Source organism: Mya arenaria, chromosome 8 (assembly GCF_026914265.1).
Source record: "Mya arenaria isolate MELC-2E11 chromosome 8, ASM2691426v1".
Taxonomy (NCBI): domain Eukaryota; kingdom Metazoa; phylum Mollusca; class Bivalvia; order Myida; family Myidae; genus Mya; species Mya arenaria.
Window position 1 is genome coordinate 15,207,974 of NC_069129.1, and position 18,751 is coordinate 15,226,724.

An 18,751-nucleotide genomic window follows, 5' to 3' on the forward strand; every position below is an offset into this window, starting at 1 on the left:
CTATATCATTTCAGTCTTAAAATTGGACTAGAAATATGTAAACAATTATGAAAAGACCTATAAACTTTGAAAATTGAATTTTAATGGAAAAAACCGGTACGCTAATGTTGTACCGCGGTACGATTTTTTTTTGCTTCGTACCGCGATATACCGGTATATCGTGGCAGCCCTAGTATATACTTATAGCTTTTATATACATTCTCGTGCGGATATTTTTGATTTAAGGCATAATGTTGATTTTTCTGTTTTAAAATTTTTCATGTTGACTTTTTAATAATTCTATGTTCTTATATTTGTAATTAGCCAGCATTTGAAACTCAACGTATAACTCATTTCGGCAACTTTAAACTCGTATATACAATGTACTTGTTTTTATATTTGTATTTATTGTGTGCCTGCCACACAGCCTCGTTTAACTTTGTATTCATAATAACATAGCTGTATTTATCTTCTGCTTTTGAAATAAGAAAGACACACACCCTAATCCAGGCCAATTAAGGGAGACCTAAATTGTTTTTTTTAATGCTGGTCGACCAAGAAATTTAACCAGTTTAATCAAAATCTGTATTCACTATTAAGGTTATAAACATTATATTATTATCATATTGGTATGCTGAATACAGTTGCTGTCTTATGATTTGTCCATTTGTTTAAGAATTTAATTGATTTTATTTCGATCATGGGCCATTTGCTCGTAATTGAATATGTATATACAAGCGGAAGTATTCCCTATAATGGTATTTATACAACAGAGAAAATATTTTTCAAAGTTGATGTACTTAGAAAAGTATATTGAATCATACAGATACAGGTATATAGATAAATCTATTTATAAATAATTAAATATGCTTCGCCATACATGTAAACATAAACTATTGTATTATGTTATGTAATAATTTGATCAAGGGTCATATTGGCCTATTTCAAATATGTAGTGTGTTGTATGTTGCTTTTGAATAAACTTTCTTCACGATCCGAAAATATTCGCAGTTGCCGAAAGGCAATTCATTTAATGAATGGAAGATAAGGTGTAATTATTATTTCATGAAACATTTGTTGATGGTGCGGGAAGATTGAATTAGTTAATTAAAATGACTTAAAAATTGTTTTAAAAGTCATGTCAAGTCAAAGTTTTATTAGCAAATTAAATCAAAACATTGCCAATACATTACGAACGTGCTATATATTAGCATTAATAACAATACCGTAGAGTGAAATATAAATATAAAATAAATAGCATATTTTCAAATTTTATTTTATGGAAAAAGTATGATCTAGAACTGTACAAAAAGTACGTTTAAAAGTAATCTCAGCATTCTTTTATCGGTAGTAAATGATAAATAAGTAGAACTATTATTCAATTTTCAATCATTATTATTAAATTGTTTGATTTGGTCATATAAGGCCAGTGAAAAATATACCTGGGTATATATTTTGTACGTACATCCAAAAAATGAGGACAAACTAACAAAAATCGATATTCATTTTCTACAACATTCATTTATTACATTTACCATCCTCTCGGTTCATAGTTCTGTATCTAACATTAAGGCGGTGTACCGAACATTAAACCTAGTAAGTAATATCCTTACCTTATTGCTTTTTATACAAAATAAAAAAAAAATGCAAAATCTTGTTTAAAATTAACATGACACTGTAGTTTGTCTGCATCTCTAACATTTGTAAACCATTTTTGTGAGTAAGGAACATAATTATAATTATGTAATATGTGTATTCGTTACATTAGCACATGTAAATAAATAAGCAAGTCCATGCTCATTCAACAACTCTTTTAAATCGGCATTAACATATTTCATATTAAATACCTTATACATAAGAGACTCAAGATAACGTCCGACTTAAAAGTTCATTAAAATCATCTTTGCTAATATTATGGTCTTTGGGCTAAATATTTCGATTTTTCTTTACTTCTTTCCAAAGTTGCTGAGAATTTGTTTTCAAACATATAATGTAATTCACTCTTTTGTTGTAAAATAATTTGCATTTTAGCCCTAGGTGTAACACTATGATTATTATTACGTGTCATATGAAACAATTCACGAATTTTATCAGTATTGTGTTTTCTATACAATCAATTTGCAAATCTTTGTAAAAGTTTTTTCCAACTTGCAATTTCACATTAATTAATGAACAAAGCATTTTTATATTTTCGATTGCATCTAGAACCATCAATCTTTATACTTTTAACACTTTAAGCTAAAGCTTTTTCATAAAAAAGGACTTGAAAATGAATCAACACTGTCAGAAAAGTTATATTCTCCTCTTATGATGCAGTCAACAATATAATGATAATCATTACAAAAGATGATATATTAGTCCTATGTTTGTAAAAGTACAGCACCAAGAATGACAGACATATTCTAGTGGCGTACGAGGAGCTGTCTTTTTTTCTTAAATTGGGTTACCGTTACGAATGAAAATATCAAAAACACGCGTTTTTGGTACCGATTTCACCCTGGCCGTTCGCATTTGCGGACAAGTGATTGTTTGCTCCCTCACAGTGAAAGTGGTGGCATCAAGGTCGCAATGTAGTTGGTGTAACCGGACCGTACATTGAAATGTCACATATTTTTATTTCAGATAATATATTGTTTTAGCTTAACAATGAAAGCCGAGAGAGAAGCGGCCGCATAACGGATCAAAGTTTATCATAACGTCATTGTATTTCAGAATTAAATCTTTTTACAACATAATCCATACACAATTAAATTCTTAGCTAGTTATATATATTTTGCTTTATTGACCTTATTTGCTGCTTAACTATGTAAATTTATCTAATATTTTCACTTAAGTTTAAAAAAATGAACGGTGACAATCGCACCTTCCTACATACTTGTTTAGATCGGATTACCAAAGTCTATTTTTGTCTTTTTGGGTCAAACAATAACAATAATTAGTTTGATTCAAAGCATCAAAGACGCCGCAAATGTTTTTCAAACAACTAAAAGGAAGCAGATGCAGTTCACAAGCATACCAAGATTTAGGTACCTGCATTCTTCAGTTTTTGAACGAAATCGAAGTTTAGGTCGAGGTCACTCCGAACTTCACTTGACCAACTGACGTCAAGAAAAAGGGTACTGGTCATGTTTGAGAGACCTCTACCAAGTTCGAAGTCACAAGGCTTAGAGTTTTTCAATTATCGATATGAAATATTCATACATGAGAAAAAAATCAAAGTTATTATACCAAGTGTAATGGTATTTGTTGTCAATATGATACAATACAAACATATTGATTACCCTCAGGTCATACATAAATGACAGCATGAGGAAAAATAAGAATTGTATTGAAAAATAAGATAAAAATGTTTTATCGTGTCAAAAATTCACTACCAAGATTATATTACTTAATGTTAACTTTCTTATTGGCTAGTCAATGTCAAAACTTTAATGACATCAGGGGTTAAAGAAGCTTAAGACAGGGGTCGGTATTCATGAAACTTCTTCAGTCATTTCCTAACATAAGTCACTTTCCTAATTTTAGTATCTCTTTAGTTATATGAAAAAAAAGAATTCCCAAAATATCTTTTCTTTCACCTTATGGAAAAAACTTACTTATATGTTAAAAAACCTTAAACGTTCTTTTTCACTATAAAACAATTAATAAATCGACTTTAGTAAGGAATGACTAAAGATGCTTTATGAATACCGTTCAAGGTTTATAAGAAATTGGTCGTTCAGTTTCAGAGGAGACCGCCCCGATAGCTCAGTGGTAGAGTGATCGCTTGAGGTGCGTAAGGTCAAGACATTAAAATATGGTAACAGTAGCTCCCTTGCTTAGCTCTCGGCATTGAAAGGGTAGTACTGGGAAAATTGTGCACTCAGCACTTGTTAGATCCAGTACAGGTGTTTACTGTACGCTTTACACCAAGGACGATAAGAACAAAGATGTCCATTCACAAAGAGCTAGGCTATTTCACCCGGATCTTTTGTATCTCACTGATTTCTCCATTTCTTTTTATATTTGGATTTGACTCAGAATTACATTCACTTCAATCTCATGTCAATAATAGCATTAAAACACAATTTTAGTCATGATGGCGTCACAGTGGGTTCGAGCTAAAATGAAGCAAATAAGTGCGGTAGGACCTTGATAAACTGAAATAAACAAATGCTCCGAAGGAAATTGTAATTAGCGATCAACAATGAACAAGAATCCTGTGTTTCTCGTAAAATCTTAAGGGTAACAGACGTAAGTATCTTATGTCATTTAGTTTAAATACATACTCAAACTTGGATTTTCAAACTAAACCATAGGTTATCATGACAATCTTAATTATTATTTAATGATCTCAAACCTCATACACAAACTATATCCAAACGAAAATAGAGTGTTTAAATCGCTTCGCCACATCGTCCAATCAAAATCTGGGGACAAACGACCAACACCGTGCTCCCATCAATAGCTGAACAAGGCAGCCCAAAGGACAGCTATATCCCCCGCCGTTGTTTTTTAGTATATTTTGTTTTTCTCGCAACCTGACTGGTACGTTGAGTCTGACCAAAATTGTACACAACCACTGGTCAAGAGTGGGAATATAGGAAATACAAGTTGTTTGATCGGTAACCTAAATATTCTTGGATATTTGAACAAATTATAAAAGGATATTTGAACATATTATAAAAGGATATTTGTTAAAGTTACTCATATTGTGTGTAGTGTAGGTACGATCAATGTCAAGGTTATTTTGGCTAAAAAAGGAAGGAAAATGAGTCCTTGATTTATAACGATGAAATAGCAAGCCTTAAGTATATGCGATAAAGTGATACATATATTGTAGTGCCGTCAAAACATTGTCTTACTGCTTTTGAAGAGAAAACACATGTTATAAATATATGTTCACATTTGTGTCCATTGTTTTTTTTTAAATATTAAACTTGTTGCACATAATGATAATGCTTGGTAGAGTGCACTTAGTATCCGAGTATGGTAATCCATCAATGCATAAGTAAGGTATAGCCCGTACACGAAATGTTACAGACAGACAGCCAGATGGAAGGACAGACAGACTGACAAAGTGCATTGCTATAATCCCCTTCCTAATCCGTGGCGGGGGATTAATAAAACAAGCGCTTAAGTGAACATGCATTCAAACTTGTTCTAATATGAAGTTGTAATCCCTATTTTTGGTATTCAGAAGCTATTTAAAAGCTGCACTCTCACAGATTTACCGTTTTTGTCAACTTTTTTATTTTTTGTCTTGGAATATCTGCAAACCAGTGATATAAGACTACTGACAAAAGATCAGATCACAGATTTTCCTATTTACGTTTGAAAGTTTATTTTTATGGCTTAAGGCGTTTCTTACAGCTTAAGAAAAATGCATAAATAATCAATTTTTAATCTTAAATATGAAAATCTGCGATTTAATATTTGTCAGCAGTCTTATATCACTGGTTTCCATGCATTTTCACAAAAATTGGCTCTTTCCACGACAAAATAAAAAAAAGTTGTCAAAACATCCAATCTGTGAGATTGCAGCTTTAAGCGCACTTGGTACTCAAGAAGGTGGTACATAGTACACATTGTAGTGGTCTCTGATATGCTCTGCATGATCTGATAAGCTCTGCCTACCAGCTAGTAGTCAGCTAATAACATTCATGCATTATATTAATGTATTTCAAGAATCATAGTTAGTTGTTAAACTGTTGTACAGGAGAAACCTTTTATACAAATCCCGTTTCGGGTCTGACTTACCCCTTTACATATACAAGGGTCTGCTACTTTATGTCTTTTATTATTCATAACACAGAACACTACACGCATTATGCATATACTCAAAACTTTGCATTAGATGGTATGCAGACTTTTAAAGCTATTATTTGTTTCATTCTGAACTCCTCGGCCATTTTGCTTATGATGGTACACAGATTATTTGTTTATTCGGAACTCAACCATTTTCCATCAAAAACATCCTCTGATGCATGCTGGGACATCTGTATAAGTAGTTTGTAAAGTTTTAAATATCGGTATCAATTAATAGAAGTGTTTTAACGTGTATTTTATATTACTAAATTTAAATTGATTGCCACAGAAGTGCACACTTGCATATATTTATACGATTAAGTTTACCTGCTTAATTGAAATAACAAAACGATCAACTTGCATCGTTGTTAAACTGTTAAGATTTCTGACATTTTAAACCATCTATGTACATCCGAGGTTGTTTTCAATGGAAAATACCCGAGGAGTTCCGAATGTATTTGTTTAGCATGATGTCCAGTATGATGTTAAGCATGATTCTGGTAGAAAATGTGGGAGTACGAGTATTTAGTATTGTGGGAGCAGGGTTACTCACGGTTAAACCTTAATTTAAGTTTCTTTATTGATAACAAATACACAATTAAGAATGTTCACCAATCTGAATATTTCACACACCATTCAGATCTATATCCATTGGCATAAGAAAATCATGCATAGCGTATTTCCAAGTCCACAGACGAGCTATCCGGTCAAATTCGCCATGATTTTTCTTATACATTGTTCCTATGGTCGGCTCCATACACACATCACAGTAAGGGTCTGTTAGTAATGACTGTATACTGATAAGTACTTTTGAAATTGTCAATGCTAGGCTCCAGTTGTAATGTATTGAGTCCAGACCCACATCACCATGCCGACTAATGTTCGGGTGAAATATTTTTGTTATAAACTGAACCTTTGGTGGCCTCATTGGATAACTGAAAATCAGGAATAATTTATAGCATTTTTTTTTCATGGACATTTCATTTATTCAAACAGTAAATACAAAGTATATACAGATTAAGCAAAGTAACATTTAAAAGTAACAATTTAATTTAACTTAAGAATTAGGGCAAACGAGAACCAAAAGTTCATCATTTGTGCTTATTCTCTTAAAATCTTTGACCACATAACAGGTTATATCAAAACTTAATATAATTGTACATTATCACTTTTATGTTGCTTAAATCTAATGGTTGTAACTGATTCATAATAGGGTGAAAGATCTGTAAGTTTCTTAAAGTAACTCTTTTACAAGTATGAGAATTGCAAAAGTTAGTTAATATAGATTCAAAGATTTATATATAATTATATATATATATTCAAAACTGTTGCAAAACATGTACTTGAAATACAAAACAAATATCTCAAAATAGCCACACAAAAACATGGCAAATTTACCTGTCTGGTATCTGTAGATACAGAAGAAACAGGCCGCCTTCAAAAGGACTCCCCTGGGGCCCAGTAATCGAGGCCTGCCAGTGACAACAATGACGGTCAAGGGGCTCGGCCCTTATACCCTCTGGGGGGTCTGATTTCAATGTCTTCAGCTCACTGCGCAGACGTCTGTGACGCCAGGAGTTCTCCTCTATTGGGGGAGTGCTCTGAAAACATTAGATATCTGGTGATTTTGCAGAAAGCCTAGATATAAAGTAATTAGAGCATGCAACTAGTTAGCCAGTCACTTTCAGGATTTGCTCTACAGTCATGGTTATGCTCAAAACTACATTAGGCCAATCACACAAAACTGTCTATCACTCTCAGATTTTGCACAGCTATGCACAAAATAAGCTGTAGGCCAAACAGTCCAAGATTTTGCACTGGAGTCGGCGTTGTCCACAAAACTATGTCAATCAGTCTGGTTTTTGCACTTTATTGTTCTCAAAACTAGGCCAATCAGTCTCTTTTCTGCACATGAGTCAGGATTGTGCACAAAACTAGGCCTCTTTCAGATTTTGCACAGGTGTCACAGTTGTACAATATTTGAGTCAAAGTGACAAATTCATGCAGACTTAAAAAAATATATCTGTGCAAAAAGAAGTTTTGCTGTGAAAAAAAAGAACTGATGCCTTTAAGTACATTATTTAATGATTATCATGTACAAGAAAAGAGTTACCTGTAACATCATACTTTCAAGGCAGTATCTACATGGAGAACTCTCTAACCTGAAAATGTGAAAACACCATGGTGACAATATTATTAAGCGTTTCAATTTCAATAATGGTCATAGCAAAGTGAATTTAACCTATCATCAAAGTGGCCAGTCTCTAATTCTCTAATTATTAGTCATGATAACATTTTATTGATAACCTACATCAAAGCTTTATATCGTTGATAACAAACCATACACATAAATCTATGTGTGGCAGTATTGTTTTTGTTCTGATTTTTTTTAATAAAGTCAACATTTTAATCTCTTTCAATACATCACGAAAATTTACCTCATTTCGAGAAATTTGTTTGTAAGCATTCTCATTTTCTTTGAAATTAGAACCAAATCAACACACTAAGAAAAATATTTGACCTCTAAACTTGACCCTGTAGTTTTCACTTTATCATTTGTATGTACTTTTTGTTATGATAACGAACATTTATCTGTCTTAGATTGTGAATATCATGCATTTTTTGTCTGTAGAAAGTATGACAATATAAGAAGACAATATTTGTTTAATTGGTACTCTGCTGGTACAGATTTAAATGACTTTTATAGCCTTATGAAAACAACTAATTATGAGACTCTAAGTAAGTTGTCTTTCTATGTGTATCATCTTCTTTTAGAAATTAAAAATTAAAAGGATATACTCATGTTTGGATATATGCTTAAATTCCTTTTCTTGACACAACTCGTATATTGTTTGTTTTATTATGTATGTCACGTATTTTGGGCCGGTGGCCTTTGATTACTTAATAAATTTCTTGACTTGACTTGACTTGACTTGTATTATGCAATAAAACAAAACAACATCAGCTTATTCAATGCCCATCAATAATAACAAAATAATGAGAATCACACTCAAAAGATACATGTACTTACAACTTAGTGTAAATTGTTTTCCAATTTTTCACTTTATAATTGGGACTAAAGAGCGGCCATCTCAGTTTGATAAACTCATGCCAGCGAGTCTCGGTTGTCTCCCCTTGAAGTAGCTGCTGCCACCTTGGACATACCATGCCTGCTGTCCAGAGAGATATGTCGTCCAGGTACTTGAATACAACCAGAAGTACTAGAATACAAAACACGGACCAATGTTAAATTTACAAATTGAGAATCTCATAAACATTGTCTCCCCCTGATGAAGCTGCTGCCTCCAGGGACACAACATGCCCGCTGTCCAGAGAGATATGTCGTCCAGGTACTTGAATACAACCAGCAGAACTACAACTCAATACATGTACGGTAGTACCTGTGTTAAGATTCAAAATATGGCATCTAATATCCATTGTATAGGAAATGTGCCTTTTCCGGCTCTTGTGATGTTAATGTTTGTCTCCCCATACAGCATTGATATGAAGTAAGTCATCAAAGAATTTGTACAAAGCCCGCAGAACTAGGAGACAATATTGGTGTCGAGAAAACAAATTGAGAATCAAATGAACAATCTGATTTAAATATTCTTGCATCTAATAACTCCAACACGTAAAAAGTTCCAAGCTTCGTGCGAGTGCTTTTTTAAAATCTTCCTACACTTTCTTTGAGACATTCTGTATGTTAAAAGTTAACAACTTTGGTATAAATATCACAATAAGCCATTGTCAATCCATTAAATTTTTAAAGTGCAGGTTATCATAACTTGTCATGATTCATGTATACCTGCTACGTGACTACATGTACATTTCATAAAATCTTAGTATCATATAACTGTAACATTACAATGTAGTCCCCATTTTTGTGGTAAAAATGTTGAATATTAAGAGATATTTATAAATAATATATATTATAAGCACAGAAAATAGTTTAACCTTCAGGAGGTAATGAGTCCACTAGACCCTCGGGTATATTATCCCTCTCCCTTGGTATTGTCAGCATGCCAATCCTCTCTGCTAGCCTGTCCATCTTGTGTGAGACCTCTCGCGTGGCCCTCGCATGGGCGGCACTGGCTGGCATCATGGGGCGCTCACAAAAGTCCTGTGCCATATCTGGTTCTTCATTCCCACTGTCACCAGAGTCAGCTTTCTAAAGGTATTTGTTTATTGATGTAAATGTACGGTTGCAAACAGTTTGAGTATTCATTTTCAATATCACTTCAGGCCAATATATCTGGATATTGAAAAGTCAATGTAACTTTCTTTATTTTACTTTATTGACACAGTTTTACCTAAGAATTTTCAGCTGGGGGTCCTTCATGGTTGTAAAAAATTGAGTAATTTTGTAATATTACAGGGTTCCAATATATTGTTTGTACTCATCAAAAGCTTATTTTGAAGAACTAAGGTTGACATAAGATCCCAGCTTACAAAAAAATTGAGCAAGGGACACAGGTTTTCTGTGTAAGGGAAATTCCTGGTCAATGCCAAAATAAATATTAGTAAAATAACGCTTACATTGAACAGAAAGACAGCTCTGATTCTTACATAGAGAAAGCAAATATTAGTAAAAGTTAAATAATTAAGCTTTCAAGGACAGTTTAAAGCTGCACTCTCACAGATAAACCATTTTTACAACTTTTTTATGTTTTGTCTTGCAGAGAGCAAACTTTTGTGTAAATATCTGCAAACCAATAATATAAGTTTGCTGACAAAAACTCAGATCAAAGATTTTCATATTTCCGTTCGAAAATTAATGTTTTATGGTTTAAACCGTTACTAATGGTTTAAGGAAAATGCATAAAACATCAATTTTTGAACTTAAATATAAAAATCAGCGATCTAATTTTTTGTCAGCAGTCTTATTTGACTAGTTTTCATGGATTTTTGCAAACATTTGCTTGTTTCAAGACAAAAAATAAAAAAAGTTGTCAAAATGTTCAATCTGTGAGAGTGCAGCTTTAACAAACCAAATCCTTAAGTTTTTAGTTATCTTGAGAAAAATTCATTGAATGTTTTTTTTAAGTTATGGACAAAGTTAAAGTTTAACAGTTGCACGCTGACAACAATACCCTGGCTATAACAATACCTCGACTTTTCTTCTTCAAAAAAAGACAAGCTAACAATAAGTCAGGACGTGCAGCAAAAATAATTAGTGTATGTTAACCTCTCCAAACACTTCCTCCTCCCCTTCTTCCTTGTTAATGTCAGACGAGAAAAGGAACATGTGACAGGTACTGCACACTGGTTCCCCAAAACTGTTCCCATAATACCCACTGCAGAACATACAGCTGCTATACTGAAAACAAAAGATAAATATGTACTTATATGATGTTTTTCACTTTGATGTATACTACAATGATGTTATTAGACATTATAATGATGTTTTAAGGTGCCTAGAGCTATCAGTGATTCCTTTGGGGGGAAAAGGGTGATAAGTCCAATAATACTTAATAGGGAAAATACAACACAATCATTTTACTGATAAAAGATTTAATCTTTTGCTTTTATTGTTGTAATTATATATTATACATTATAAAGTAATACTGCCTTAACAAATATATGCTATTTTGCGGTTACCCAGACCAAACTTTTCCTGGACATGAGGACAGATGTATATTCTCTTAAAGTTTGCTTGCAAAGAATGTACAGAATGGAAATTTAAAAAAAAATGTGGAGTTAACTTTGCAGGTTTAAATTCTAGGAAAAAGAAGTTCAGGAATAGGGAATAATTCAGAAGAAAACAGAATAATTTCGGAACAGCCACAAAAATATATGCAGGCCCCCCCAAATGTTTTTTTTCTTTCATTTTTTTCGATTTTTAGTTGCGATAAATCCCCACAGCAAATGATCAACTTGTTGTGTCCTACATATGTATTCAAGTTCTCAACAGGTAATGCACCAGTCAGTTGTAACCACAGCCACCCCCACCCCCCCGGTCCGGGGGTATACCAGGATAGCAGGGAAAGGGGCCATGTTTTAACCTTTCACTTGCAGGTGGCCCCCGCAGTGCCAGGTGAATGCGGTATGTTTGTCTTTGCGAAAAATATAGCGTGGAACGGGTCTTACCTAGGCGCCCTGGGGTGCCGGGGCATTTGTTGGGGATTTAATCATTTTACCATCAGTTCGTGCCTGCAGGGCGGGGATTTTACCCGGGTATGGCTGGACGGAAAGTCAAAGTCCCCGCTATTCTCTGGACCTGGGGGGGGGGGGCTGTGGTTACAATTGACTAAAGTCTAAAATAATAGACGTGTTAAACGGGATTCTTCCAATCCCTAACGTCTAAACGGGTTTGTGCAAAAACTGGGGGTGTTTGAAAAATATTGAAATAGTATTAAGCAGTCATCGAAATTAGACTTTTAGATGAACAAGCCTGAATTCTTATACTATTGCATGGAATCATATTTTTGAACAAGCCCTGCTATATAAAATTCAGAATTTGAGCAAGCCCGGGTGTCATTTTATCAGTGCAGGGCTTGCGGGCTTGTGCTAATTTCGACCACTGATTAAGTGAAGTATTTTATGGTTGAAATGGATAATAAAGGTTTATATTCATATTTTACCATGTAAGTGAAAAGTTATTTTGCACAAAACAAGAATTTAATGCATTAAAACACATTATTTACCTTTCCAATAAAACGAAAGTTGACTGACACAGACAACAATTATGCCAAGCGGAACATGGCTGAAATGTTCCGATAGTTTTAAAATTGTGAACAGAAGCCTTGCAGGTGCCCTTCATGTATATATCGTTATGTTTTGACAGAATGAAATGAAGAAAAACCCGTCACTCATAATTATGTGTTGAATATTTATTTTTTGTGTACAGAACTAATATAAAATAACATTATCTGGTAATATTTCTTGTTTTTATGATATTTTATAGACGCAATATGCTTTAACCTGGAATCCCTATTAGAATAACTACCCACTTTTCGTACAAAACAATTTGTATGTGAAGGATTTACCATCAAAATCGTAAAATAAATTCGCCAACGTACAATTATTTGGACTTCAATTGACTAATGCATAAAAACATTGTGCAGCTAGGCCATTGCTTGATATTTGTCCCACATGCTCATTACAAGGTAGTTCTGAGTCATTCTGGCCAATTATCACGAAATGGCACGACTAACCTCTTAATTTCTAAAAATGCTTGGAAGTATGTAATTGATTTAAATAATGCACCCATTTTGGTCAATTTAGGAGCATAAGTGGATACGTTGGACCCACCAATACTTGGTTTTATTTTACTCTTACTTAAACGACAGTATATTGGTAGTATTAATGACAGGGAAGTTAAATTTAAGACGGTTTTACCAATAATATGGTGAAAAGAAGGAAAATATTTATTATTTAAAAAAAAACACAAAGAAATAGTAATTAATAAACATAATACAAAAATACATCCCCACAAGAAAAGACCACACTATAGCGCTTAACACATTAAAACTGATATAATGTAATATATTCACTCTAGTCCTTAAAAATTCTTGCAGCTCCATCGATTCATCTTTTTTCGTCGCCATATTGAATTAAACGAGAGACTACACTGAATTGTTTCTTTAGGTTATGTTACACCAATTTTTGTCACCACAATCAGAGGGGTCTGGTTAATATTGCGCCCCAGCCAAACGGGAAACGAGAGTAGTTCTCTACAGCTACTTACTGGGCAGGCGTTGAAACTAAAATACTCTCTTTGAATTGTATAATTAAACCAGTTGACTTTTATAACCAGTATTTATTGAAAGCAATAAAGTAAAAAGGCAATTGAAAATTCAACGTATAAATTAAATTACCCTGCAGGCAACCCCCCGAGCTTCCTAATAACTGGGAAAAGGAATTGTTATTGGTCCCAGCTAATAATCACTCATTTCCATCTATATCTAATTATTTTTATTTATGAAGGAATACATAATTTTAAAAGAAACAATGTTGAACTATTGAATGCCAGTCGATCACAGTGTATATTAAACAATTGTATTCAGAGGAGGAGGTATGCGATATTTTAAGTCCTGTCCGCGCATATTGGCTGAACGATGGCTTGACCTTGTCCGCAATCCAGAAACCGTTCAGTTTAAAGAGACATTTAGAAGACAAAAGGGGGCATTTACACTCATCATTGAACATGTTTTAAAGACAGAGAGAAAAAAAGACACCCCCCCCCCCCCCCGCAAAAAAAGAAAGAAAAAAAGAAGAAAGGAAAAGTGGCCGTGTAACAACGTTGAGTGATACTCTAAGCGTTACAGAACGGAAATAAACTAACAAAGAATGGCCAGCCCCGGTTAAATGGGAGCCGACAAAGCTCGGTGGTCGTCACCTTGGTTCGATTGCAATGTGTAACCACCATGGGAGTCTCAGAGCCTTAACTTATAGTATCACGTACTAAGACTTTTTTGAAAATATCGTTTTTAGTCGACTTCTTTTACAAAATGTGTGCAAATAATATTGAGTATTTCGAGTATTGAGCAAAATTCACCACCAAGATGATGTCACGGGCCGAGGTAAATAAAGGTATGTCCGTAATGTTGGTATTGAGTCTGAACTCGAGTTGATATTCTTAGTTAACATGTCCAATGAAGATTCAAACTCGCACTTAGTTAAAATAGTGTATGTATAAATTGTTTTTATAAATTGGATGTTAAATTGCTACTCAATGTAAACAAATCTCTGGTTAAAATACTGTATGTACACTTTTTATTAATTAGATGTTGAATTGCTATACAACGAGCCGATTGTTTGGAAATTTTATTCAAGTTAACAATGTTGTTAACGTCATCATTGTTAACTTTAAAATTGTAACTGCACTAGAAGTTTAAAGACCTGTAATCTGCAATATTTCTTATAAGATTTGAGACAACTGTTTCAGCTGTACTTGATTTATACAAGTATATATGAGGCCATCTTAAAGTGAACAACGATACCTTTAACAACATTGTTAACTTAAACAAAGTTTTGAACAATCGAATCAGTGTGAACAAACTCTAGTAATTGGACGAATGATGCAAAACATTCATTCATTATAGCATAAAATTATGTATTTATATCCTTACAGATCTATTAAACTAAACTAGAACTAAACTTATCAAAGTCTAATGATAAGAGTGCACAGTGCAACTATCGTGATATAAACATAGTAACTGATTAAAGCGCCCTAGTAAGTTTTTTCGTCCAATTCAAAAGTTTGGCCTGTTTTGCCGCGACAACTGATAAGTTAGCCCTTAAAGGTCGCCCGAAAGTTGATACATGTAGTTTCGTCTCTGGCTGTGTACGTTTCGTGATTAGCACATTCACAGTGGCCAGACAAAAACGCCGGTTCTTCACAATATCTTTTAATGGTTTAACATTACAAAGCACTCCATCTTCATGAAAAGCAGCTTTGTTGCCGTCTCATGTAGTTAAATTCACTGCCGTTACTGATGACGTAACGTCAATTACGAAACGTTTCCCTTCAATGCCCAGCCAATGATAGCGCGTGCGATTAAAGGGACTGTACACCAGATTGGCACCAAAAAAGTTTTTTTTCTGTATCGAATGTCAGGACAATTATCTAATAGAATGTGTTACGCTTTAATATCATAATTGTAAAAAAAAGTACCAAAATGATTTTTTTTATGTCGGAGACCGGGTTCGAACCCGTGTCGCCAAAATTGCAGTCCAGCGTCGTATCCACTGAGCTACGACGGCTTACTCTAATTGGGTGACATAATTAAGCTATACTCCTACCTCGGATATATCACGTGATAACACCGACTAGCCAATCATGCATAGGGAATGAATTCTACCTGGTAGACATACCCAGTAATCTTTTTTAATGGAAAACTACGAAATAACTGCTAAACTAAAATAAAGTGTAAACTATGTGGTACTTCAGTTAGTAAGTTTCAATGCATTGTACACATCGATGCCAAGTTTATGTCAGTTTTCGACAATTTTCCTTTTTTTTCGCTATTTTATCATACGGAGTACAGTCCCTTTAATGGTCGCCAAATGTCGACCTTTGGCACCTCTTCCCAAGGAATTAACTGGGATTGTCTACAAGGTAAATCCTAGTAAGATTTAAAATAGCGTTGGTATAATATGTATATGTACTCATAAACAGATATGATTTAACTTGACTGGGAAACCAGTGTGCGCTATTTTTAAACTGGGAAACTCAGACGAGACAACAACATGATCTTCGCGTTTATTCTTTTAATTATGTACAATGATGTATTATCGGCCTACCACTAGCTAGCATTGACAATTCAATGCTTGTTTTAAGGAAATACAATACTGTATTTGCCGATTGTTGGACCATCTGGTGTCTAGTCCCTTTAAAGTTGAATTCAGGCGATAGCTCAAATAATAGAGCTTATTAAACACTAACTACCAACTTAACAAAAGACAAGCACAGTTCTTTTACAATAATATTTTACATAACGTATAACACATAAAGTTAAATGATGAACTATCTTCCTGGTAGGATGGGTTTACTGCAGTCGCAGGCAGCACCTCCCATCTGTATGGAACACAGGTAGTCGCACATCGATAACGTAGTGGTGGGCCTTGGTGTAGGCGTCACAGTAGTCTCTGGATGGTGACCTATAAAAACAATGTATCAGCATAAGACTCATTGGAATGATGTGTAGTTATTTGGTCAGCATTAAAGTGCTACTATCTAAAATCAATATAACAAACATTAATTTTGAGTGATGCACCTTTATCTTCTTACAAAATGATCTATTTATGAAAAATATCAATTACTGATTTCAAAATCGTAACGCACAAATATTAATCTGGTGGGCCCTAAAAGATTTACAGCAATCAACGATCGTCTCATACGGTAGAAATACCGTGTTTTATGCATCTTTCTTCCAAAACACGATATCCTTCCTAAAAACCACTGTTTTCGATTTTGATTAATCCTTTTTGTTGTATTTTTGAGATACTAATAAAGCTAATGTATCGATGGGAGGTTTTTCGTCTTTGAAAAGATTTGAAATCAAAATTAAGCAGAAATATGAAAAATATATGTAAAATTCATTGTTATATTTTAAGTACTTTTTGAAGCTGCAAGTGTATAGTTTTGTCATTAAGTGTAGCATTGCCCGAGCAGCTACATATATTCTTAAATCAAGCTCAATAAAGACTCTTTGCTTGACGTTTTTCTCGACATTTTTTAGGCTTGCAGGTAATTCAGTTTTGTTTGGACCATACGCTAAACATATCATCTTTGTGGTATGGCCTAAGGCGAACGCCGTATTACTACTCTAAAGAAAATCATCGACGTCGATATCTACAGTATTTTTGGTGTACAGAAGATTAAAGGAAACTACACGTCAGGCAATTAATGGAGCCAAAACACTTTGTTATGCGTTGCAATGTGACCGTACTCACAGTTTAACTCCTTTCCAACTCATTCCAGCAATGCAACGGAATATGCGTAGGAGTATTTAAACGCATAACAAAATGTTGCGACTCCAAGAATTGCCTGCCATAAACTAGAATACTGACAGAAAACAACACAACTGTGTGTTGTCAATCATCACGAAAGCAGTACATTTGTAATCAAATGTTTTTGTTTTGTTCTCGCGTACACATTATTCCCCCGAATAATAAATTACAACCCTATTCACTTATAAACTTATATTCGTATATTCCCTTAACCGCTTGCTATAGTTATTGAACGTCGTATTCTTGACAACATGGGGCATAACCGATACTTCGCCCACTTATCTCGTGATTGAAATTATACACTCAATCTAAAGCTCTTGTATTATTAATTAATCAGACCAAATATCTCGTTAACAAATACTTCATTCGTGATGGTTACATAGTACCAAATACAGTTTATATCTAAATACGTGCCGTGACTGTAGAGGTTCAACATACATTCACACATTGTTCGATGAATCTCGTCTCCACTCGTTCCATGACCACACAACAGACCACAGTCGATAAGGAAGCCCTGACCAAAACCACCATATACAAGCACCAACAGTGCCATGATCACAATATTATTATCCATATTGTTCGTGTTGCGTTTTCACAGAACTTTAATGAAGATTAAATTAAAATTGACATGTTTTTTGGTTCACAATTAGCTATGATTACATCTATGAACTTTATTCTGACAGCTTTTGCTTATCTCCAGGTGTCATGTTAAGTAAAGAAGGGCAATGCTTAATAGGTGACTGTCATATATATATATTCTATCTGCGTCATATTAACCGTCATTCGCTGTCCATAACAGTCATTTTGCGTCATTGGTGCCAGTGCAAAGATTTTGGAATTGTACTAATAACCTATCATAAAATAAGCCAAAGCACTTCTCCTTGTTCACCACTGTGCCTGTTAAGAGTTCAAAATGATGATATGATATTGACCGTATTATCAGTTTATAGAATGCAATCAATCGTAACATCTCGGCCATCTCCGGCAAGCTTCGTCAATTCTGTTTGATACTGGCCAAGGTGAACTACCTTAGGGTGTAAACTTGTAGTACTGTAAATACTTTGTTGATTAATGTTGGGACAAGTAAAAAATTATCGCCATACTCTTAGTCGAACCATGTTCCAGTAAACTCGTGGTTTACTGACCGTTCCACGGACTGCTCCAAGGCGGTATTACGATCTTTTATTGGTAAAGCAATTTTTATGCGTGTGTGGTCTTTTTGTGGTGTTTATATTTGTGTATGTGGTGTTTATACGTTTTTGTCTCATGTTAATCGTCGCTTTGACCCTTACCATGTACCTTGAAACAGGGTTTTATTTTTGAATGATTTCCTACTGGGCTTGTCCCTGTAGTTTCCACAGTACAAATAAGAGCACTCTACTTCGAACGTCTACTATGTCCCAGAATATGTCAACAACTAAATCAACAATTAGTTAAGTTATTTATGTTTCTGACTTGTTTGAGAATGAGTGGTCCCACAATGACAGCAACAGTAAAGGCGGTGACCAATTAGTTAGTTGTGTATGTT

The 18,751-nt window shown here is 34.1% G+C and overlaps 1 protein-coding gene across 1 annotated transcript; it reads right to left on the bottom strand.

The window, feature by feature from the left end:
• Positions 1–5,759: 5,759 nt before the first annotated feature.
• On the bottom strand, positions 5,760–13,322 carry LOC128243584 (uncharacterized). The gene is made up of 7 exons (XM_052961434.1): positions 13,263–13,322; positions 10,955–11,086; positions 9,724–9,937; positions 8,798–8,987; positions 7,880–7,928; positions 7,165–7,367; positions 5,760–6,701 (listed from the first exon to the last, which is right to left on the bottom strand). Exons 1-7 carry the CDS (start codon positions 13,314–13,316, stop codon positions 6,392–6,394), a joined length of 1,152 nt encoding a protein of 383 aa, XP_052817394.1. The 5' UTR covers positions 13,317–13,322; the 3' UTR covers positions 5,760–6,391.
• Between the last annotated feature and the right edge of the window lie 5,429 nt (positions 13,323–18,751).

Coding starts and splice junctions, on each gene's coding strand:
- LOC128243584 (XM_052961434.1), bottom strand. CDS start 13,316: ATGGCGACGAAAAAAGATGAATCGATGGAGCTGCAAGAATTTTTAAGG. Junction 11,087..13,262: donor AAGAATTTTTAAGGACTAGA/GTGAATATATTA, acceptor TTTTGTTTTCAG/TATAGCAGCTGTATGTTCTG. Junction 7,929..8,797: donor AAAACAATTTACACTAAGTT/GTAAGTACATGT, acceptor TCACATTTTCAG/GTTAGAGAGTTCTCCATGTA.